Below are 24,056 nucleotides of genomic sequence, written 5' to 3'. Positions count from 1 at the left end.
AGGAAAGGAAAGGAAAGGAAAGGGAAAGAAAAATGGGAGGAAAAAAGGGAAATGAAATGGAGGGAAGAAAGGCTAATAAAGGAAAATAAATAAATGAGGGGAAGAAAAGGAAATAAACGTAAATAAAGAAATGGGGGGAATAAAGGAAAATAAAGAAATGTGGGGAAGAAAGGGAAATAAATGGGAAGAAAAGGGAAGCAAGAGAAATAAAGGGGTGAAGAAATGGAAAGAGAAGGAAATAAAGAAATGGGGGAAGAAAAGGAAATAAAGGGGAGAACGAAGGGGAGTAAAAGGAAATAAAGAAATGGGAAGAAATGGAAAGGGAAACAAAGAAATGAGGAGGAAACTTACCTGAACTGTGACAGTGACTTTTCCAGGCCCTGCAGCAATCCTGGCTGGCTGCGCAGCACGGCTGGGCTCCATGATCCTCGCCAGCCAGCTGGGCTCCAGGGAGGCCACCACATGACTCGGCTTGGCCAAGCAATCCCCGGAGGCCAGACCAAGTGATTTTGAGGGCCATTAACAGCCCTCAGGCTGGACGTTCCCCACCCCTGTTTTACAATGTTTTTAAAAAGTGTTGCAAGAAGTAGTGAGATGCTGAGTCTGACAAAGTTTGTCTTCTAGGTGATGAATTCCTTCTGATATCTGACCATTCAGATATCTCAAAGATGTACATCATATTGTTTGTGCATCTATAACCATCTCTTCCCCCCACATCACTTCCATACATGGTGAGAATTTGAATAAGAAGTAACATAGGGGTGAGCTTTTAATACTGATGCCTGAGACTTAACTATTTGTATACCAAGGCCATAAAACTGAAAACTGGTGAGCTAGTGTAGAGTTGAACACAATAACAAGGGGCAGCCTCCCTTTGGCACCCTCTAGTGTTCAGTGTTCCCATGTAATGTGTGGGATAGGGAAAGTGGTAGAGAGTTTTTGTTGTTGGGAAATAGATTCAGGAGAGACAAAGGTGTAAATACTTTTTTTCACTCATCAAATAATTAAACTGTGGTATTCACTGCCAGTGGATGTAGTGATGACTGTGATTGTAGATTGCTGTAAAAAGGGCTTAAACAGGTTCATGAAGGAGAAGTGCATCTGTGGCTACTAACCATGGTGACTAAAAGGAGCTTCCATTTACAGTGGTAGCAGGCCTCTGAGTATTGGTGCTAAGAAGCAGCTTCAGTCTCTGTGCCCTGTTTGTTTCCCATTCAGGTCAGCATTGGCTACTGTATGAAACAATATGCTTGACTAGATGGGCCCTTGGTCTTTTTGTTTTTATGTATATGTTATGTACCATAACTGGTGAAAATAAAAATCCAGCGTCTTTTCCAGATGGTTTCATTCTGGCAGACTGTCTTAATTCTTGATGTTAGACTGGAAGCAGTAAGGGATGTGGTCTGGCACATACTTCTGATTTTGTTTTCATATGCCTGGCAACAGCTATTTGAGATCTAAGCAGAGGGCGTTCTTGGCCTTGGCATCTGAGGTCTTTTTAACTGGAGCTATAGCTCACTGTTGCTCAGAGAGATTGTATTCTTCTAAAAGATGTCATGTGTTTCCCTCCAAGAGAATAGTTATAAAAGCTCTTCTGTTAAGGTGCAGGTCACACTGGGGAGAGCTGTTAATACTCCCCTCATGGTGCAGAATTAACATGTGTGATCACTGAGATGCAGCTAAGGACCATCTGTAAACTTGGTCTTCTGTATTAACCTGACGAGACACTGGTTTCTATTCCGTCTGCAAAACTTCAGATATGCACTTGGTATAGCTTCAAAAACATGCCTACTCCATTTTTGTTAGTGTAGAATGTAAATTTAAGAACATGTGGGTACACATATTGGATGTATCTGTATATTGCTCCTCACCTGATGAAAAACTGGTGGGCTGCAGCATGGTAAGCACAAGAGTGAGACCACTTGCCCATTTGTCTTGGATCTCTTGAAGAAATTGCAGGATCTGTTTATGGGTACAAACTGGTATTGCATGGACATAGTCTGCTTTAAATGTTTCTGAATAGAGTTGACCCAGGACCCTTGAGGGCCTTTCTTTGCTGGGCTTGAACATATGAACATATGAAGCTGCCTTATACTGAATCAGACACTTGGTCCATCAAAGTCAGTATTGTCTTCTCAGACTGGCAGCGGCTCTCCAGGGTCTCAAGCTGAGGTTTTTCACACCTATTTGCCTGGACCCTTTTTTGGAGATGCCAGGGATTGAACCTGGGACCTTCTGCTTCCCAAGCAGATGCTCTACCACTAAGCCACTGTCCCTCCCCGACAGGCTTGTTCCCCTGGCTTGGGAAAGCCGTTCTAGAGAGAGGTTGTGCAACCATTTGTCTACATTTTTCTGTTTGCAAAAGGTACCTTGTATAACTGGGCACTCCTTGACCTGTGTACAAGCACAGCACAATTATTAAAAGACTTGCTGTAGCTAGCAGAGTTTGGAAATTTGGAGGTTGTAGGAGGGTGAAAAACTCTTTTTTGAGGGGAGGGAATTTGATAAAAGGAGAGGAGTAAATAATTGAAGTGTTTTGTTTTTAATTTGCCAGCTCATGGAAGGAAGAACTTGAAAACTTTCTCTTACCTTCAGGCTGAAGGTAACAGTCTTAGGAAGAAGTTTTTGTACCAGAAGTGAAAAGCTCCTGTAGAGGGAGATTCAACATGGACCAAAGCAGATTGCTAGTTTTAGAATCAAGATCTAAGTTCTGATGGTCTTTGGTCACTTCTGCAACTATTTTGCCATCTGTGACTGTGTCTTTTTATCTTATCACTTAAACTCATTGAATTTGGGCTCCCTTTTACCTCCTGTCTTTTGTCTGAGAGGAGATGAAACTGCCCATTTATCAGCATAGCATAAGCAGGTGTTGAACTCAATTTGTTACAAGGACCGGAACTGACATAAATGTCACTTTGTTGGGCTGGGCCATGCATGCTATAAAATGTAACATGAGGTACTGGAGATATAAACTTTATAAAGATTATTTCAGATGTTAAATGGCAATAGCAGCTGAATAGGAATTGGATTAGGAGTGATATGCAGGCTTGATTGGATTAGGTGTGATATACAGAGGGGTAATGGGCATGGAAATACTAGCATTGGTAATGAGACAGGAAATCTAGGTCTCAGTTCTATCCAGGAGTATGCAAAGAATAAATGAACATGTCTGACATTAGAAACCACAACATTCAGTTGCTGACCGAAGAGTAGCAGTGCTCTTGCAAAGGAATGTCAAAGGGAGATTAGAAAGAGAGACTGTCAGATTTCAACTGATAATGAAGCTCAAGACAATGTTTCCTCTGGGACTCAACTGAGAGCTAGTGTGCTGTTATCATTTGGCTTCTGAAATCAGTTCACTCTCCAAAATATAAGGACCAATGCAAGTGTTCTACTTCCTAATCAAGGTCTTTTTGAAGAAAAATAAATCCAGTTAGGAACAAAGAAATTCAGTCTTTTCAGAATAAGTCAAAACAATTTCCTCAGTGTACATTGTGCTTGTCAGAAGAATCCATCCATCTTCCCATTCACCCTCCCTCTCTCAGAAGAAGAGGTGTGTTTGCACACAAAAGCTTGTACCTGGAATAAAATATTGTTGATCTTACAGCTGCCATGGGACTCTTGTTTTTTCTTTCTTCCCCTTCCCTTCCACCCCAAAAGAGGAGAAACAGACCCGAGAAGGAAGTGGAAGTGCTTTCTCTCCCCCCACCCCATGAGAGAGAAAGAGAGAGGCCTGTCATAGTATCTCTCCTGCATGAAACAGGAAGCAGCCATGGAGCACTGTGGGGGGGGGAGGGGAGAAGGCTCGAGGCAGGAAGCAAAGAGTCACTGAGGGAGCAGGGGGAAAAGCAAGCTATGGTGCTGCAGCAGCCATCCTGGAAAAGGATGCAGGAGAAGGAAGTTGCATGGGGGACAGATTTGAGACCTGTGCAGGATGGATCTCTTGGATTTCATGGACTGCATGTTTGACATCTCTGGCATAGAGAATGCTGTTTTGTGTGTATCTGGGCAAAGGCAGCAACAGGAAAATTCTTAAGAAGAATAGCAAGCCAGGTGGGAGGGAGACATGGGCTGTGAGAACCCCCTTCCCCAGCCACCTTCTGCTTTCATGGGTTACTACTTCAGGCAGCTTTCCTCACTAAAAGGGGTTGTCATCATTAACAGGGTAGTATTGGGAATCAGGCTTCTGAAAAGTGTTGACAAGAAGATGAAGGCCAGCCTCTCATTTTATCACTGAAGAGGACAGAAAAATCAGTGGTTTTCAGTTACAAAAAAAGTTGACTTAAGCTTTGCACGAGGAAGAATTTCCTTTAACATAAACGTAGCTGTTGGTATGTCTTTTCATGATTCTCATGAAAAGTTTAGGCAAGCACTAGGGATGTTTTAAGTAGGTTTCCTGGGGTGGGGATTTGGAATGGACTACCTGATCCTTTGGGACAGACCCAGCTGTTTTCTATTCACTGAGTGCATCCTACTCTGATTATACATCTGGTCCATTGCTGAGGAATGTTCCTAATATCCTGTATTTTCCTAAAGTAAATGTTCCCTGGTACAACTGCATGTACAAAGTAAATGTTCTCTGGTACAACTGCATGTACATGAGAATATAATTATATGAATTCGCCTTAAGGTTTCCCTTGTTTACATGTTGGGTTTGTTGTGCTGAGGAAGCAAAATATTTTCTGTTGGCTCTTTTTTCCTGCCCCATTGGATTCTCCAGTTGCATGACCTATCCAACAAATTTGCAAATGGACTCACTTTTTTGATGGGCTGGGGGTTGGTCCCATCTCACTTGGGTGAACTGTTGACAAGAGCAACAGGGTTTTAGTTTGTTTTTTGCCAGTAGATAACATCTGTTTAAAATCATGGAGCAAGGGACTGATTTTTTGCAGAAGTACCTAATTGATCTTTTTGAGGTAAAATACTGGCATACATTTCAGAGGCCACTTGAGTTGTGTTCGTTAGGTGAAAAAAAAAGTACAACAGATTGTTGCTTTGCCTTTTGTGGGGCGAGTCTGTACTTGAAACTTGAAGCAGAAGTATCTGGGAAGCAAACTGTGGTCTGTGTAAGGGTTTAAACTAATCGATCGTATTCTTGTTTTGAGTATTTTTATCCTTACGCACCCAGCTCTCCCCCCAGATAGGCTGAGAAGGGATTAATTCCATATGTCTCATTCTTCTTTTGGCCGCATCCCAGAACATGCCTTGACTGAGCTGGAGCTGGGAGTGCAGCCTAATCAAAATGCTGATTATCAGTCTTGGAGGATCTGTAGTCCCCATACTCTGTATTGTAAGCCGCCCTGAGCCCGCTTCTGTGGGGTAGAGCGGGATACAAATCAAATCAAATAAATAAATAAATAAATAAATATTCAGAGTTTTAGAGTAAAAGTTGTGCACTAAGATAACAAAGAGTATAATGATCCCACATAACTGCCCTGTTCTTTTTGCCTTTGGTTACTTACTGCGCACTGATGTTCACTTGGGAAGGCAGGGACACTTACAGTGCAATCTGAAGCAGAGCTATAGTCAACTGAAGTCAGTTCTCTTAGAAGGGTGTAGCTATGATTAGGATCACACTGTTATTTTCTTGTCTTGGGGAGGGCCACTGAACTGAAGTGCACGAACCTGTAATATAGATCCAGATGTTTGAATTGTTTGTTTTGAATGTATGTTTGAATTTGTGTTCTCATGTAATGCTCTTCTACATGAAGGCATCATAGCTGAGGATTCCATGTTTTGATGCTCAAGTTACATTTATTGTTAAAGAATTTATCTTGAAACTTTTAAAGCTCAGAAGTTACAATCATAAGTCTATAATATAAAATGTATTTCCATTATGTATTGTGGATAAGGTTCACTGTCTACTGAGCAAGGAAGTAAAAATAGATGCATAGCTCACAACTGACCTTCAGAACTGTTTTAGTACTTCTAGTGACAGAGTAATAATTAGAACATGTGGGGTCCAAGGTGGGTGTCAGGACAATGTTTACAGGAATATGAAATGAAACCCAGTCTCCAGCTCCCTCTTCTGTCGAAGTAGGAGACCAGGGATTCAAGATCAATTTTAGTAAGTTTAGTAAGTATCTGTGACATATGCTGTTGTGTTTTAATTTAAAGGAACAAATAGATGTAATCTTTTGTAAGATATTGTGCAGTTCTGGAAGGCATTTGTGGCTTTGTTTAGACTTGAATTATTTTTTTCTTCATGGGACTTGTACTATAAGACTGCACAAGGAAAATTGCATATGTGAATATGCTCACTGTCAAAAGTATCTAGACTGGCATCTCAAGTTACCCAGGTTTGTGGACTACCCTAATCATTAACTTGTTTCAGTATGCTACATGCTAAGAGGTCATGTCTAAGTAGAAACAGCAGATGGAAGAGATAAATATAAGGAATTGAGGCGGGGGTGGGGAGTGAGATATTCAGGCGCGCATATTTAATACATACCTCACTTTAGGTTTGTTCAGTCCTAGTCCTATTACACTGTTTATTAGATGTCGTCTCATCCATTATGTAATCTGTTCTGAGTCTCAGTGAGAAAGGCAGACTAATAATAATAATAATAATAACAACAACAATATGATATTGGATTTATATCCTGCCCTCTATTCCAAATCTCAGCGTTTCAGAGTGGCTCACAATCTCCTTTGTTTTCCTCCCCTGTGAGGTGGGTGGGGCTGAAAGAGCTCTCACAGAAGGTGCCCTTTCCAGGACAACTCCTGCGAGAGCTATGGTTGACCCAAGGCCATTCCAGCAGCTGCAAGTGGAGGAGTGGGGAATCAAACCCAGTTCTCCCAGATAGGAGTCCGCACACTTAACCACTACACCAAACTGGTAAATAAGTTCCCACTGTAGACACCCATTTCACCCCTCATGCTGTTCCTGGGTGCCACTGACTCTTGAGGGGACCATGATATGTTACCATGGGTGGGGAGAAATTAGAAGGTTCACTTCAATGTTCACATAGCATAGAATCCAAGCCTGTGTCTCTGTAATGCCATATGAGACTTAGAATGAAAGGTTCTGAACAAACAAATGGGACACTCCTGTGATTTGCTGATCATATCTAAAAAAAAAACTGTTTTGGGCATATTCTTTGGAGCCTAGGGAAGTAGGCGCTTGGTTTGCTTTCATCACTGCTTGTGACATTTTTTAGCATACAGTCCTAAGAACACTTTTTTTTTTGAGTGAGCCCAGTTGAATAAAATGGAACTTAATTCTCAGTAGACCCGCTTTAGGATTGCTCATTTAATCTTTTATTTGCTAACGGCTTTTAACATTTGAATGGTGTAAGTCATCTTAAGATACATTGTTTGGATGGTGTGATAAGTGTTCTATAATAAGTAAATTTACTTTTTTCCCTCTTACACTTTATTTTCTGTTCATTTCTTCAGTTCACTAGCACTCTTGTATTCCTGTATTATTCTCCTTTCCCAGGGATTATTCCCCCCCCCCCCAAGCAATTAGATAAGTCCATGGACCCTTTAATCAGTCTTTAGTGGAAATAGTGATTTGGGTCCATGTTGGGGCAATATTTATTTTAAAACAATTTATTATAATTTCTAAAATTCTAATTGCTCTGGTTTGGCTAGATTGTATTGAAGACAAGCTATTATTAATATATATTTACTGGTAGAACTGTGTCATTTTGCTCTTAACAGTACTGCTCAGAGCAACATAAAGCATTTAAAAGGGGGATTTAAGAAAAAAACAAGTAAATCTAGTGTATATTTCTGATTTTATTTAACTTATCTTCTCAAAGAGCCCACCCCTCCTGCAGGGATGTGTATTATTGTGCTACATGAAATAGCTCTTTCAAATTAAATTCTCTGGACAAAAAAACTAGGCTGATGAATTTTTAATTAACCAACTGTCCTCAGGGAAGAAGGCTGTTATGGATTCCAGCCCCTTTTTGTCAGAGGCCAATGCAGAAAGAATTGTGAGGACCCTTTGCAAGGTTCGTGGAGCTGCCCTGAAGTTGGGCCAAATGTTGAGCATTCAAGGTAAGTGCAAAGAGCTTCTTTTGTTCTGTTGTTCCATTTGTCATTTGTCTCCTCATAATGTGCATGCTTGGAAGAACTAGGAAGCAGCAGCACCTGCAGTAAGACACTCCCACCAGGATCCACCTGTGGATAGGTCTGCAGTACACCTTGTTTTTAAAGGGATGTATCTAGTGCTACTAACTAGTTTCCAAGTTACCTGTTCTTTAATCAGCTAAATGTATTTACATACTGTAAAACCTTGAGGAAGGTGCATTGTCATTCTGTGAAGGTCTATGAGAAAGTATAGTTGCCTTAACCTGGAGGTAACAAATAATTTTGTAGTAACAACTTTTTCCCCTAGAAATAATGTCTTCTCATCCTATTGATCCTTTCATTGAAACTGGGGATATGGTGTAGTATTGTAGTGACATGGCAGGATTCTGCCCCCCCCCGCCCCCGCTTTAAATGTAATATAAGGTAGTAATGTAGAAGATTTGGATACGAAGGAAGTGTAACAGATTTTTGTTGATACTGATCAATTCTGGTGCTTGCTTGAGGACACGACTAAGAAGAGTTCTGATGTTGCTTTATTGTCAGAACAGATGCAGAGAGGAGGGGGTAGACCTTTAAGGACTAAATGCTACCAGATCCTTTAAAAATCTTGGTTTAGAATCTTGTCAGCCCCTCTGATTAATTAGGGACAGAGTGTTAACATGCAATGGAAACTGTTGTTGATTGATGGTAATCAGCTAGAGCCTGTAGTCCTACATGTATAACTTCTAATGAGATTAAATATGTGACATTCTAAACTGTGCATCCCTTACATCTCTCTGTCTGGTTGATTTCTTCCTGTTGCAGTGTTTTATTTGGGCTAGGAGTCATCTCAGTTTGTCTTATTTCTTCTGTTGATGTTTTGCATAGCTTTACCAATTCAGTCCAGTTGTTTGTCACATTCAGTTGTCAAAGTGCACATGGCATAAAAATAAAATAGAATCTTGACACCAGCACAGCTGTATGCGTCGATGATCCAGAAGTGACTTAATAACACAGGTGTAAGATCAGGAGTAATTGTTCCACAAGAACAGACATTCCAGTGTCTCTACTTGAGTGTTTGTGTATAACCATATTTCTTGCCAGTAATAGCACAACATTGCCAGGACTGCTGGAGGCTTTGGAGAAATAAACACAACCTAGAACTCAGACAATACCAAGAAAGATAGTGGGGAGGAATTGGTTCTGTTCCTCTAAGTTTTGCAGTCTTCATGGGGGAGAATTCATTTTTGTATTTCTATAATGAACCAGGAAGACAGGTGGCCTCAAACTGATTCCGGAGTACCTTGGTCTGTTAATCAAACGTTGATGCAACTTGCAAGCTGCCACCGGATTCCAGTTGCTTCACCCTCTGAAACTTGCTAAGTGGTTGTGGTATCTTGCTCAACTGAGCCAGCTGTGGGGAAGGAGCCTGTTAGGGAATAGATGACAACAGCTATCCCTTAATTACTGCAGATGTGGATTTCAATAACTGTTGTTGCTTGTGAAGGAAATCTTTGGGCTCCAAAAGCAAGCAGTGTTTTCTGGAAGTGCTGTTTTTCTGTCTGATGAATTCAGTTGTGTGCAGATATTTTTGGGGGGCAGCTATAGAAGATCATTCATAGGACAGCAGTGCAAGCAGGTGACTGGGTAGTTCTCCTGCAACAGTTCTGTACTCCTGCTTTGTTCTATACTCATAAGTACAACTCACACATAATGAAAAATGGGGGGGGGGATTGTCATTACAATACAAGTCATCAGGCTCCCCTTTCCCTGTCCCTCTATGCACTGTTTGGAAATTAATTCTGCATTTACAGCAAGTCATAACTTGTTATGGCCAAACCATAAACAATGGGTTGTTACCCTTCGCTCAAAAATAGAATTAGATCATTGTTTGGAATCCTAGCTCAGTGGGAAGAACAAGCTAGTTTTGATTCTGATACAACAACAAAGTTTGGGGTGCTGTGAAAGCAAAAATGATTTCTTTGTAATCCATGTGTGAAGGTAGGAGAACTGAGGAAGAAATACTCAAAGGCCAAGGATTTCCAGAGCCTCTTCCATATGACTTGTCACTATATGTAAATCATGCCACTGGATTCTTGCGTTGGCAGGATGCCTCCCAATCCTATATAATCTAAGACCCTGCTCTGATGCAGGTTATCAAAAACCTAAAGTACAGCCTTTTATTGAAAGCCTCCAAGGACAGAAATTATGCAAGCAGCCTTAGAAGTAATGAACTTTGATAGGAGTTGCCTTACAGAACTTAGATGAGAACTATAAAGCTATTGCTTCTGTCCTCTTAGGAACACTAACCTTAGGAGAATTATTGTTTGTTTTTGTCTGAGAAGTCAAACTGTCAGCTCTTCTCTGCCCCATTTCCACTTAATCTTCTTTAGTGTTGACTAAATGTGCACAGGTACTTCAGGACTTTTCTTGAAGATTCCATAACACCTTAGAAACTTTTTCCATCTTTGGGAATCCCAAACTTGTTCCTTTGCTTCTGGAAGTGGAGGTGAATAATGCACAGAATAAAGAACATCATTTGGACTCCATACCTTCTGCTGTCATGCTGTGCACTTTCAGGAATAATTGCATTTAGCAACAGAAAGCATAGTGCCTCAACTTCAACAAAATTATTTGATTCTTTTAAGCTGTTATGATATCCTGTGACCAGTGCCAGACATATTATAGAAAGTAGTTGCCCCTCTCTACTAAAAATCCAGATACATTACTCAGATTAATGCATAAATTATATCCAAACCATTATGTTCACTTGCTTTAGTTCTGGAAAAAGAATTTGACTTACCCATTATTATTGGAAGATGCTGGGCCGTAAATGTTTGGGGCCAAAAAAGAAAGTGTTTAGGGCAAGGTTGGCGAAATGAAGTAGGTGGATATGGCTTTTGAAGCTGACAGCTACTACTGAGGCCAGATGCAAGACCTTTTTGGAAGATGATGGATAAGTACTTACTTGTATTTTAAGACTCTCTTTCTCTGGTCTTGTATTTTCTTTCTGGAAGATGATGCCTTCATCAACCCTCACCTGCAGAAGATTTTTGAGCGTGTCCGCCAGAGTGCAGACTTCATGCCTTTGAAGCAAATGATGGTGAGGAGAATCTGGTTTAGATATCATTGAAAGCAGGAGGGGCTTGGGTTGGGGATTTCAGATGGGCAGACTTGGGGGAAGTGGATCCATGTAGAAATGGAAAACGCTGCAAAAAAGTTCCTTACACAAGTTTTTTTTAATTGTTTTTGGGTCCAGCTAATAGACCCAAACCCATCCCTCTAGTCTGCTTCATGATCCTTTGTTATGGTGCCCTGTATACACCGTATATCACTGTGGCTATGAAGCCTAACTGTATGCTTTAAGTATCTTGCTATATTATTCAAGTCAGCAGTCAGTTGCATTTATTTTGGCTACCCATTCCTTCTGGTATTTATAAAAAAGAAAAAAAGCCCTGTCCATATATTATAGCTATACTGAAGTGAATCTCTGTTCCACTTGTGTAGTAGAATGTGACAGTTTTCTGCATGGGAAAGTAAAACAATGTTATGTTCTTCTCATAGAAAACTTTGAACAATGACCTTGGCCCTAACTGGCGTGATAAGCTGGAGTTCTTTGAGGAGCGACCCTTTGCTGCAGCCTCAATAGGACAGGTTCATCTGGCTCGCTTGAAGAATGGCACGGAAGTTGCCATGAAAATCCAGGTGGGCTTGCAGGTTGCTGTGCACTTGGTATTTGATGGCACCCCTGTTGAATCTCAAATTAAAAAGGAAGTACCTCAATTCCTGTGAAGTGTATCAGTTATTTGTATTTAATGTAAGTAATATGGAATTGTATTGAGGATCTCTCATTATAGGAGAAATAGAGAACTAACTAGAAATTATATACGGGGTCTGTAATGACTCCAGTGTTAAAGGAAAACCCTAGTTATTTAGCTTGTACATTTTTCTGATACACAGGGTTCTGCAGAATAGAATATCAGTCCTGAAAGATTTAAACTTATAACTGCTGTATCAACATAAAGCAACTGTTGTGTTAATAGGGAGTTTCATCATCTTCAGGGTTATTTAGACTGAAGTGCATTGACTGTGTGTTTGATCTCCCCCCGGCCCCAATTTAGTTTATTTGACAGGATCCCACTGAGCCCAGTCTGTTTTAGTTAAGTTCTTAATTTGTTTGAAAAGTGTGGATGTGCTTGAAACAACACAACAGTTGACCTCATAGACTGTGGCTGAGTAAGACATGCTTTATAGAGAAGGAATGAGAAGGTTGTGAGAGAAAGAAGCAGCAGAATGAAGTGAGGCCAGAGGTGTGATGGGATTCCCTCTCCCCATGAGCTCCTCATGGATTCCTGCTTATATATTTAATAGCAGCTCAGAACTTGGAGACCTTGTTTCTTCTGTTAACCTAGAAAAGAGTACTGAGGGACCATTCATCCCGTACATGTTAATGTTTATGCAGTTTTATGATGGTCCAGGATAGTTAGATCTTGGAACATAAGAACATAAGAGAAGCCATGTTGGATCAGGCCAATGGCCCATCCAGCCCAACACTGTGTCACACAGTGGCCAATATATATATATATATATATATATATATATATATATATATATATATATATATATATATATATATATATATATATATACACACACACACACACACACTCTCTCTCTCTCTCTCTCTCTCTCTCTCTGTCTAATAGCCACTGATGGACCTCTGTTCCATATTTTTATCTAACCTCTTGAAGCTGGCTATGCTTGTAGCCACCACCATCTCCTGTGGCAGTGAATTCCACATGTTAATCACCCTTTGGGTGAAGAAGTACTTCCTTCTATCCGTTTTAACCTGACTGCTCAGCAATTTCATTGAATGCCCACAAGTTCTTGTATTGTGAGAAAGGGAGAAAAGTACTTCTTTCTGTACTTTCTCCATCCCATTCATAATCTTGTAAACCTCTATCATGTCACCCCGCAGTCGACGTTTCTGCAAGCTAAAGAGCCCCAAGTGTTTTAACCTTTCTTCATAGGGAAAGTGTTCCAAACCTTTAATCATTCTAGTTGCCCTTTTCTGCACTTTTTCCAATGCTATAATATCCTTTTTGAGGTGCGGTGACCAGAATTGTACACAGTACTCCAAATGAGACTGCACCATTGGTTTATACAGGGGCATTATGATACTGGCTGATTTGTTTTCAATTCCCTCCCTAATAAAGGCGTTGGCCTTTTTTATTGAAATCGCACACTGTCTTGACATTTTCAGTGAGTTATCTACCATGACCCCAAGATCTCTCTCTTGGTCAGTCTCTGCCAGTTCACACCCCATCAACTTGTATTTGTAGCTGGGATTCTTGGCCCCAATGTGCATTACTTTGCACTTGGCCACATTGAACCTCATCTGCCACGTTGACGCCTACTTACCCAGCCTCAACAGATCCCTTTGGAGTGCCTCACAATCCTCTCTGGTTCTCACCACTCTGAACAATTTAGTGTAATCTGCAAACTTGGCCACTTCACTGCTTACTCCCAACTCCAAATCATTTATGAACAAGTTAAAGAACATGGGACCCAGTACTGAGCCCTGCGGCATCCCACTGCTTACTGTCCTCCACTGCGAAGACTGCCCATTTATACTCACTCTCTGCTTCCTATTAATTAGCCAGTTTTTGATTCACAAGAGGACCTGTCCTTTTACTTGGAAGCTAAGCAGGACAATGGCAAACCACTTCTGAATGTTTCTTGCCTTGAAAACTCTTTGGAGTTGCCATAAGTTTGCGGCAACTTGACAGCACTTTCCACCACCAAGAATAATTTGTGGGAGGAAGTCCCCAATCTGGAAACAATGGGGCTGCTATGAGTTGTAATTTTTGGTGGTTCTGTTAGGGTAGTGAGTGCTTATCCATTCATCATATTTGAATTTCTTGCTTAGTAGATAAGCTTGGAAGTACTATATAAAGAGAGCCAGTGTGATATAGTGTGACCAGCTGATGTCTGGGAGACTGGGATTCTGCCATGAAACGCACTGGATATCATTGGGTCAGTCACACTATTTCAGCCTGACTTAGTACAGAATAAAATGTAGGTGAGAGAACCATGTAACACATGAGCCCCTTGGAAGAAAGGCCTGAAAGCTTGGGACCTTGACTAGGTTGTTAGGGGGTTCTTGTTTTCAATGCAGACCAAATTAAAAGTGCTGGAAAGTTACTATTGTTGCAGCTGTTCATGCCAGTCTGCTATCCAGGGCACAGGTGTTAATCTGTGAAAGTTGTCTCTACCCCCAACCTTAGAGGGGAAGGTGACCTGAGTTGTTGATTTCCCAGGTTGTGTTTCAAATGTATCAGCTTGGAGTTTCTGTGATGCATGTCCTGTATTTTAGACAGTCTTGGTTGACTTGGAAAATGAGTTTGTTGCTTGTCTCCTCTCCTCAAGTGATTAGATGATGACCCAAAGCGAGTCTGTGTATCCCAGATAAAATAAAAAGACATTTTGGAAAATGGGTTAGAATAGAACCTTATTTGTTTTGAAGGTCTTTTTTTTTGTGGGCCATTCTCTAGTGGAAGTTGGCACTGTTTGTTTTTGTTTACTCAAGTGTGTCACGTGCTTCAGATTGGCACTTTATTTTGGCAGATTACCGAAGGGTGCTCTATGTGGGACTGTCCTTGAATACTGTCTGGAAACTGTAGTTTGTTCAGAATGCTGTGACCAGAATGTTGACTAGAATGATCATTGGGACCATAACACTCTTGTTCCATCTACATTGGCTCCCCATTTGCTTTCAGATGACCAAAGTGGTTGGGTAGGTTCATATGAGAGTAGGCTGCCCTTCAGATACGCTGGCCCCAAACCATACAGGGCTTTAAAGGTCAATACCAGCAACACTTTAAAAATCAGTATTGTGAAATTGGGAACTTAAGGTGGCTGACCCTTTAAATGGGCAAGGAAATGCTTAGATGTTGGGTTCAGATTATTTACTGCCTGCTTGTGGCTTTTCATTCCTGCAGTATCCTGGTGTGGCCCAAAGCATCCACAGTGATGTCAGCAATCTGATGACTGTCCTTAGTATGAGCAATGTTCTCCCAGAAGGTAAAATCATTAGAAACTGTAAGAGGGGAAAGGATGGCCATGGGAGGAAAGCAGTAACACTGGCCATTTTAGAGTCTTAGTTGGGTGTGTGATTTTTCTGTGTATGTGTGCCTGCCATGCACTTTCACTTGGTCATTTGCTATCAATTTTGAAGCTGCCCTGCACTCTTCACTGTGGGGGGAGATCTGACTGGTGAGAGAACAGAATTGCCCCCATTTGGTTTCTTCATTCTGGGAGAGCCAGTGTGGTGTATTGGTTAAGAGTGGCAGACTCCTGATCTGGAGAGTTGGATTTAATTCCCCACTCCTCCACATGAAGCCTGCTTTGGCGGGGGGGGGGGGGGAACCTTGGGCAATCACAGTTATCTTGGAACTCTCTCAGCCCCTCCTACCTCACAAGGTGCCTGTTGTGAGGAGTGGAAGGGAAGGTGCTTGAAATCCGCTTTGAGACCTCTTAGGGTAAGGAAAAGCAGAGTATAAAAAACAGCTTTTCTTCTTCTTGCACACTATAGTGAGGGAGTTCTACAATTGTATTACCATTTCTGGATGGTCATCAGTGCATTATTAGTAATTTTTATTCTGGGCAGGTTTGTTACTGAAGTTGAGGATGCATGAACTTCTGAAGAACCTCAGCTCTGCCTCTTGGCTTTAGGGTGAAGGTTAAAGTGGGGACATGCATATTGGACCTCAGTTGAGCTTACTTTTTCCAGCAAGTCCTCACCTTCTTTCTCAAACTTTGTTAATATTTCACTTGGTTCTTCCTTTTACAATTTTACCTCTAGGTCTCTTCCCTGAACATTTGATTGAAGTTCTGAGCAGAGAATTGGCCCTGGAATGTGACTACAAGAGAGAAGCTGCATGTGCAAAGAAATTCAAGTATGTTTATCCTGTGCCATCTTCTCACATGTGCCCCTCATTATAATATGTAATGGTTGATGAGGCTCTGTTGGAGCACATTTACCATTGGAATTTTACCAGTGCATGTGTTCAGAATTTGGGCAAGCCATGAGTTGGTTACAACTTGATGGCATACAATTATTATTTTTAATTATTTGTTGTGGAGAATAAACAGGCCCTCCTTTACAGAAGTTCCTGACCACAAAGAGGCTCTTAACTCTGTTTACTGTCCCCCAGGGAGCTGCTTAAGGACCACCCATTCTTCTATGTCCCTACTGTGGTGGATGAACTGTGCAGTCAGCACGTCCTGACGACTGAACTGGTGTCTGGGTTTCCACTGGATCAAGCAGAAGGATTAAGCCAGGAGATCCGGAATGAGGTATTGTCTCCTGTTTCATCTTGTAGGCGGAGATAAGATATTCACAGAGCAGGTGAACAAAGAGGACTCTGTGAAATGGGCAGCGTGGGACTAAGCTAAATGTTATGAGGAACCAGTAGGCTGGAAAAACCAGCTGCTTATCTATACCCATTCTTTGATTGGTCATCTTTGAATTCACACTGGGCTTTGCGCCTGTGTACGGCTATAATTCAGAAACACTGAGAAAGCTTTTATGCATGTTCATGGTTTCACCATAGAGACATAACTTTGGACTGCAGTTTCCTTTGTAACTCTGTAGTACAGCTGAAGGAGCATTTTTGCAAGCAAGAATTGCTGAGAAGGTGTTTATATCCATCCCAGAAAGTTGGCAATTGGAATGGGAGGATCTTTTCATCATGATTTATTGTCTCAGATTTGATGCTGTTGGCAAGTGGCTTTTTCCCTGCTTCCCTGCATCATTGTAGTACATTTATGCACCATCCAGTTTTTCCCTGGTTTCTCTGTGATCTTTCTCAAATCTGCTTTGCTTCAAACTTTAGGAAAGCTGGGTGGCTGCTGTGTGGATGGAAAATGAGAACTTTCCTGGTCCTCTTAACACTTTTTTATGTTAGTGATTCCACAGTGGCCATTCTTGAGTGGGGTGAAGGGAAATTTTTTTTGTTTTAATTGGCAGTTGTTAATTGGGACTTGTTATAACAATATTCAGTGTGTGTGCCAGGCCTCTGATTTCCTATATTTTATTTTTTTTTACATCTCTATCCCTTTTTGTTGTAGAGATGGGCCTTTCCCCTTATCTGTTCAATAAAAGGGGCTAGGAACTTGTTTTAAATGAAGGATGAGAATTCAAAGCATCTGATACGGGTTGTTATAACAATTACAGTAATCAGTTTTTTAAAAAGCCGAGAAAAAGTCCCAGTAGCATGCACACATGGTACAGCAAGGCTGATTACTGTTAGGGGACTAGAACAGAGAAAATGTGAGGAAACACACCATGTGGAAGTCTTGTTGCTATTGCACTATTGGCAGCAATGGGGAAACCACACAAGCTGTCCCCCATGTAGAAAACAGTATCATTTAAGGGAAAATCAGCTGTGAGAGAGGTATATGCTGATGGATGTTAAGTGCCCCACTCACCTGTTGGTCCAATCCTTCAGGTGCTCCCTTTAGGGAGGTATCTCAGCAGACTTGTGGATGGATTTTCATATGACCTGAAATGCTGTCTAGGCCTTGGAAATGTGTCTGCTGGTAGTGTTAGTTAAGATAAGTGGCCTGCCAAATTGAAGTTGGTGATTCGATCATTAGGCAAGTAGACAGCCGGGTGGCGAAACCGCGTACTGACCATATGGTGACTTGCCTGCCTGGTGCGAAGGTAGCGGACATTACGCGTGTAGTAGATAGACTGATAGACAGTGCTGGGGAGGAGCCTGTGGTCGTGGTGCATGTTGGCACCAACGATGTGGGGAAATGCAGTCGTGAGGTCCTGGAGGAAAAATTTAGGCTGCTAGGCAGGAGACTTAAGGCCAGGACCTCCAAGGTAGCCTTCTCGGAAGTGCTACCTGTTCCACGTGCAGGGCAGGAGAGACAGGCACAAATTAGAAGTCTCAATGTGTGGATGAGACGATGGTGTAAGGAGGAAGGGTTTAAGTTTGTTAGGCACTGGGATGCTTTCTGGAACAAGCGGGAGCTGTACAAAAGAGACGGTCTCCACTTGTCCCCAGATGGAACCAGGCTGCTGGCGCTTAAAATCAAAAAGGTGGCAGAGCAGTTTTTAAACTAAATCTTGGGGGAAAGCCGACAGGAGATGAAATGTCTCTGGTTCGAGAGGACTCGTCTCAAAGAGATGAAGGGTTAGCTACTATTTTTCTACCGGGTAACGGACCGGAGTTGTCCACTGTGAAGGTGACAAACAATATGGACTGTCTGCCAGTGTCTCGAGGCGGCAGGAGGAAGGTGGCGGGCCTAGCTCGCCTGGGAAATTATAGATGTTTGTATGCAAATGCTAGAAGTGTTCAAAGTAAAATTGGTGAATTGGAATGTTTAGTGTTGGGAGAAAACATAGACATTGTGGGAATTTCAGAAACTTGGTGGAATGAGGAGAATCAGTGGGACACGGTGATTCCTGGATATAAGCTATATCGGAAGGATAGGGAGGGAAGGGTTGGAGGTGGGGTGGCTCTGTATGTCAGAGAGGATATACGGTCCAGTAAGGCTGAGATCAGAGAATTAGATTCACTTTTAGAAATGCTTTGGGTTGAAATAGAGGGCCCAAAAGGAAATTTAACTATGGGAGTTTGTTATCGCCCACCAAATCAAAAGAGAGAGGACGATTATAATATGATGGAAGGCTTAAAGATAGCGGCTAAACGTAAAAACTGTGTTGTAATAGGTGATTTTAACTACCCGCAGATTGATTGGGTCAATATGTGTTCTGGTCGAGAGAAAGAGATTGAGTTTCTTGATGCTCTCAATGACTGTGCTATGGAGCAGATGGTCTCAGAACCTACCAGGGGTGGGGCGATCCTGGATTTGGTCCTAAGTAATGCCCAAGACTTGGTGAGAGATGTAAAAGTGATTGCGCCGCTTGGGAGCAGTGACCATAATGTTATTGATTTCACCGTTTGTATAAATAGGGAGTTGTCCAAAAAGACCACCACAACCACGTTTAACTTTAAAAGGGGTAAATACACTGAGATGAGGAGGCATCTCAGTGTATTTACGGTCGAAACCCTTGGGGAAGCTTGGACGCTATTTAAAACTATAATCCTAGAAGCTCAGATAAAATACATACCACAAGTTAGGAAAGGCACAAACAGGCATAAGAAAAGGCCTGCGTGGTTAACAAACAAAGTAATGAAAGCTGTAAAAGGTAAGAAGGACTCCTTTAAGCGGTGGAAAACCAGTCCAAGTGAGATTAGTAAAAGGGAACACAGGCTGTGGCAAATCAAATGCAAGACTGTGATCAGGCAGGCAAAAAGGGACTATGAGGAGCATATTGCAAAAAACATAAAGACCAACAATAAAACTTTCTTCAAATATATTAGAAGTAGGAAACCAGCCAGGGAGGCAGTGGGGCCCTTGGATGACCATGGGGTAAAAGGATTACTGAAGGAGGATAGGGAAATGGCTGAGAAGCTAAATGAATTTTTTGCCTCCGTCTTCACTGTAGAAGACGAGAACTTTTTGCCCGCCCCAGAACCACTAATTTTGGAAGGGGTGTTGAAAGACCTGAGTCAGATTGAGGTGACAAATGAGGAGGTCCTACAACTGATAGACAAATTAAAAACTAATAAGTCACCGGGTCCGGATGGCATACATCCGAGAGTTCCGAAGGAACTCAAAGTTGAACTTGTGGATCTTCTAACAAAAATCTGTAATCTTTCATTGAAATCTGCCTCCATTCCTGAGGACTGGAAGGTAGCAAATGTCACCCCCATCTTTAAAAAAGGTTCCAGAGGAGATCCGGGAAATTACAGGCCAGTCAGTCTGACTTCAATACCGGGAAAGTTGGTAGAAACCATTATCAAGGACAGAATGAGTAGGCACATTGATGAACACGGGTTATTGAGGAAGACTCAGCATGGGTTCTGCAAGGGAAGATCTTGCCTCACTAACCTGTTGCATTTCTTTGAGGGGGTGAACAAACATGTGGACAAAGGAGACCCGATAGATGTTGTTTACCTTGACTTCCAGAAAGCTTTTGATAAAGTTCCTCATCAAAGGCTCCTTAGAAAGCTTGAGAATCATGGAGTAAAAGGACAGGTCCTCTTGTGGATCAAAAACTGGCTGAGTAATAGGAAGCAGAGAGTGAGTATAAATGGGCAGTCTTCGCAGTGGAGGACGGTAAGCAGTGGGGTGCCGCAGGGCTCGGTACTGGGTCCCATGCTCTTTAACTTGTTCATAAATGATTTAGAGTTGGGAGTGAGCAGTGAAGTGGCCAAGTTTGCGGATGACACTAAATTGTTCAGGGTGGTGAGAACCAGAGAGGATTGTGAGGAACTCCAAAGGGATCTGTTGAGGCTGGGTGAGTGGGCGTCAACGTGGCAGATGCGGTTCAATGTGGCCAAGTGCAAAGTAATGCACATTGGGGCTAAGAATCCCAGCTACAAATACAAGTTGATGGGGTGTGAACTGGCAGAGACTGATCAAGAGAGAGATCTTGGGGTCATGATAGATAACTCACTGAAAGTGTCAAGACAGTGTGCGTTTGCAATAAAAAAGGCCAATGCCATGCTGGGAATTATTAGGAAGGGAATTGAAAACAAATCAGCCAGTATCATAATGCCCCTGTATAAATCGATGGTGCGGTCTCATTTGGAGTACTGTGTGCAGTTCTGGTCGCCGCACCTCAAAAAGGATATTATAGCTTTAGAGAAGGTGCAGAAAAGGGCAACTAGAATGATTAAAGGGCTGGAGCACTTTCCCTATGAAGAAAGGTTGAAACGCTTGGGACTCTTTAGCCTGGAGAAACGTCGACTGCGGGGTGACATGATAGAGGTTTACAAGATAATGCATGGAATGGAGAAAGTAGAGAAAGAAGTACTTTTCTCCCTTTCTCACAATACAAGAACTCGTGGGCATTCGATGAAATTGCTGAGCAGACAGGTTAAGACGGATAAAAGGAAGTACTTCTTCACCCAAAGGGTGATTAACATGTGGAATTCACTGCCACAGGAGGTGGTGGCGGCCACAAGTATAGCCACCTTCAAGAGGGGTTTAGATAAAAATATGGAGCACAGGTCCATCAGTGACTATTAGCCACAGTGTATGTGTGTATATAACATTTTTTTGCCACTGTGTGACACAGAGTGTTGGACTTGATGGGCCGTTGGCCTGATCCAACATGGCTTCTCTTATGTTTTTATGTTCTTATGTTCTTATGAACCTATATTAGCCATTTGTGCTGCACAAGAAATCATTTTTGGAAGCTTTCCTGCCTGGTTGACCAAAAGCAGTTTTTTGAAACAAGTGACCAGGTATGACAAGTATGGTAGGGTGGAGGCATATACAAAAATGCCCTTGGCATGATGGATGGAAGATGGCATAGATGAAAGGCATGGCTAGTTCTATAGGAAGGTCTCTGAAAATGTGTGCTTATATAAAAGCAGATGCACTGCTTCAGACTGCCATCTTCCTTAGCTTGTGTAGTCTTGTTTCTTGCATTTATTTCAGATAGCTTCAAAGTAGATTATATGTGGTGATCAGGTAGTTTCCTATCCAGCTATTGGTCAGGCCCAGGCCTCCTTGAACCTGTACCAAAGGAACAATAGTGGGATTCTCTGTGCTCCAAAAGCCCCATTTTGTGATACTAGGTCAGCGTACTTCCTTTGTTGTTTCTACATTTCTGAAAGCCATTTCAGTGGGTGAACGTGTGACCTTGTGTGTAAGTGACCTGCTTGGCAACAAGATTGCCTTCTGATCGCTTCTCCCAAGAAGGGGGAATGTATCACTTTCTCATTGCATAAGTAACCAAATATAGGTTATGCAGCTGGGCCAGCTCTGGCAGCCAAATGTTGTTGGAAAAGTACCTCTCTGTAAACAAGAGGCATAAAAAAGGGGAAGCTTGGACAAAAGGGCATTGGAGCTGAATATAGTAAAGGCTGGAGAGTTAACAGGAGGACAGGCTATCCATGCCACGGCTGAGTTGGCAGATGGAGCTGCCTTAGTATTTTAACATAACCTGTTTGAGGCACAAACACGACTAATGCTTGTTGACATGTCACCAAGGAATAGTGCAGAGTGTACTGTCTAGACAAAGAGAACTTCTGGTGATATATCAGTGATCTGTGTGTGTTGCTGTGTCATCCAAGTAGCTGTTTTTTCTCCCCTGTAAATCACTGTGGTTAATACTGAATTTAACATATTGACAATTCAGTTAGAGGCTCACAGTGTTGATCCACAGGTCACTGTATATTTTACTATCTTAACTGTTAATCTCCTGGGTTTACCTGAATGGATAGGAGTGATTATTGAAGTTCAGGATCCAGTGATGCATGGATCCTACCTTAGTGATAAAGCTTATGGCCTTGACCAAATCTGAACTAGGTTTGGAAGGTGACAGGTGAATGCTTCTGCAAATGGAACATTTGGCTCCTAGACTTTTGATTTACTCCATGCCTCCCAAGGATTCTTTAGCAGTGTTGGCATCTTAGATTGTTTCACACTGTATACAAATCTTCCTAAGCATGCAGAAGTAGCTGATCCCAGCTCTGCATCTGTATGCTGCATGTAGTTTGAAACACTTGTTTAAACTCAGCATTTTTGGAGTACATAATAAAAATGGCTAGTGTAGGCCTGAAAACTATGCATAAAAAGGCTTTGATGCAGCTGGCGTGCCATCTAATGCTTTGAAGCCTGCGCAAGAGAAGGCTTTGCTCCCCCTCACTTCCAGTTCCAGGAAGGAGGGGGAGCGAAGCCTTCGGGCTGGCAGTGGCAGTCAAGGGACCTGATTCTTGGAATTAAAAATACTGCCCCCCCCCCCGAAGTCCTTCCCCTGGCACACCTCTAGCCACTCCCATTCTCATTATTGACTTGAAGTTGGAAGAAACCCTGTGCAAGGAATCTGTTCATCCTTGAAGGCCCATCACATATACCTGGCAGCAGGGCTTTTTTATGTAGAAAAAGCCCAGCAGGAACTCATCTGCATATTGGGTTACCTCCCCTGATGACAAGCCAGCTGGAACTGCGTTCCTGTGTGTTCCTGCCTGGCTGTTCTACATGCCTGAAGCACTGAGTGGAAGAAAGCGTGAGGTGGATACTGGCTGTTCATTATTGTGGCTTTGTGATTTAAAAAACAAACATTTTCCTCCTTCTATTGCTATACTTCCAGATCTGCGAGAACATACTGCGTTTGTGCCTGCGAGAGCTTTTTGAGTTCAGATACATGCAGACTGATCCAAACTGGTCCAACTTCTTCTATGACCCAGAACTGCACAAGGTAAGCTCTGGAAGATGCTGACTTGCTCTTTTGTACCTTTAGGCCAACTAATAAAGATTTTAGAATAAATTGACAATAAAAATAGGCAAAGGGAGTTTGAAAATGGCATCTAGGACTCTATAGAGTCTGGAGACAGTACATTTCACAGTAGCAGTATAGTTAGTGCCAGACATGACCAGTGCATGCATTTTTGTGAGCGGGTAGGAATGCTGAGCAAGCAATTTAGGATTGCCCTGATATAACTCTGATGGACATGTCAGTCTGTAAGACATGACATTGTGGCCAACCCTTAGCCTCTCTAGATATGTTTATCTTCTTTAAGGACACAATAATTGTCAGTCTTTCTACATTTCATGTTGACTTGTCTGCTCAGGCAACATGCCATATTAGCAATAGAATCTGTGTGTATTGCAAAGAATTCTGGGGTACTTTCTAGGCTTCTAGTCAGTGGTAGGTAAAGGATACTGGCCAGGTTAGGTGGGCCTCACAGTTGACATGTGTGATCTGAGTATGTTCTAGAATGTGCTCAGGTGCATTGCGGCAAATTGTGTTTCATTGCCCATCACTGCTCATCTTTTCATTGAGGAATGTGTGACTGGATTCTGAAGACCTCTGAAAAGAAAACCACTGGGCTGGAGTGGAGACATAAAATTTTTTTTGGAAACATTGAAACCATAGAAAAAAATATTCTTCCAAGGAAAACTAGAAATGTGGGGAAAACATAAAACCTGTATTGCGCATTTAA

General features: G+C 42.0%; 1 protein-coding gene across 1 annotated transcript in view; it reads left to right on the top strand.

The window, feature by feature from the left end:
- Positions 1-24,056, top strand: part of COQ8A (coenzyme Q8A) — a 64,920-nt gene that overhangs the window by 35,573 nt on the left and 5,291 nt on the right. Inside the window, exons 6-12 of the mRNA XM_060245793.1 lie at positions 7,885-8,007; positions 11,037-11,122; positions 11,584-11,724; positions 15,021-15,102; positions 15,884-15,977; positions 16,236-16,377; positions 23,204-23,311. Of these exons, the coding sequence (XP_060101776.1) occupies positions 7,885-8,007; positions 11,037-11,122; positions 11,584-11,724; positions 15,021-15,102; positions 15,884-15,977; positions 16,236-16,377; positions 23,204-23,311 (776 nt within the window). The remainder of the gene's footprint in view (positions 1-7,884; positions 8,008-11,036; positions 11,123-11,583; positions 11,725-15,020; positions 15,103-15,883; positions 15,978-16,235; positions 16,378-23,203; positions 23,312-24,056) is intronic.

This window comes from Heteronotia binoei, chromosome 1 (assembly GCF_032191835.1).
Source record: "Heteronotia binoei isolate CCM8104 ecotype False Entrance Well chromosome 1, APGP_CSIRO_Hbin_v1, whole genome shotgun sequence".
Classification (NCBI taxonomy): domain Eukaryota; kingdom Metazoa; phylum Chordata; class Lepidosauria; order Squamata; family Gekkonidae; genus Heteronotia; species Heteronotia binoei.
This window is presented reverse-complemented; position numbering and strand designations above follow the sequence as displayed.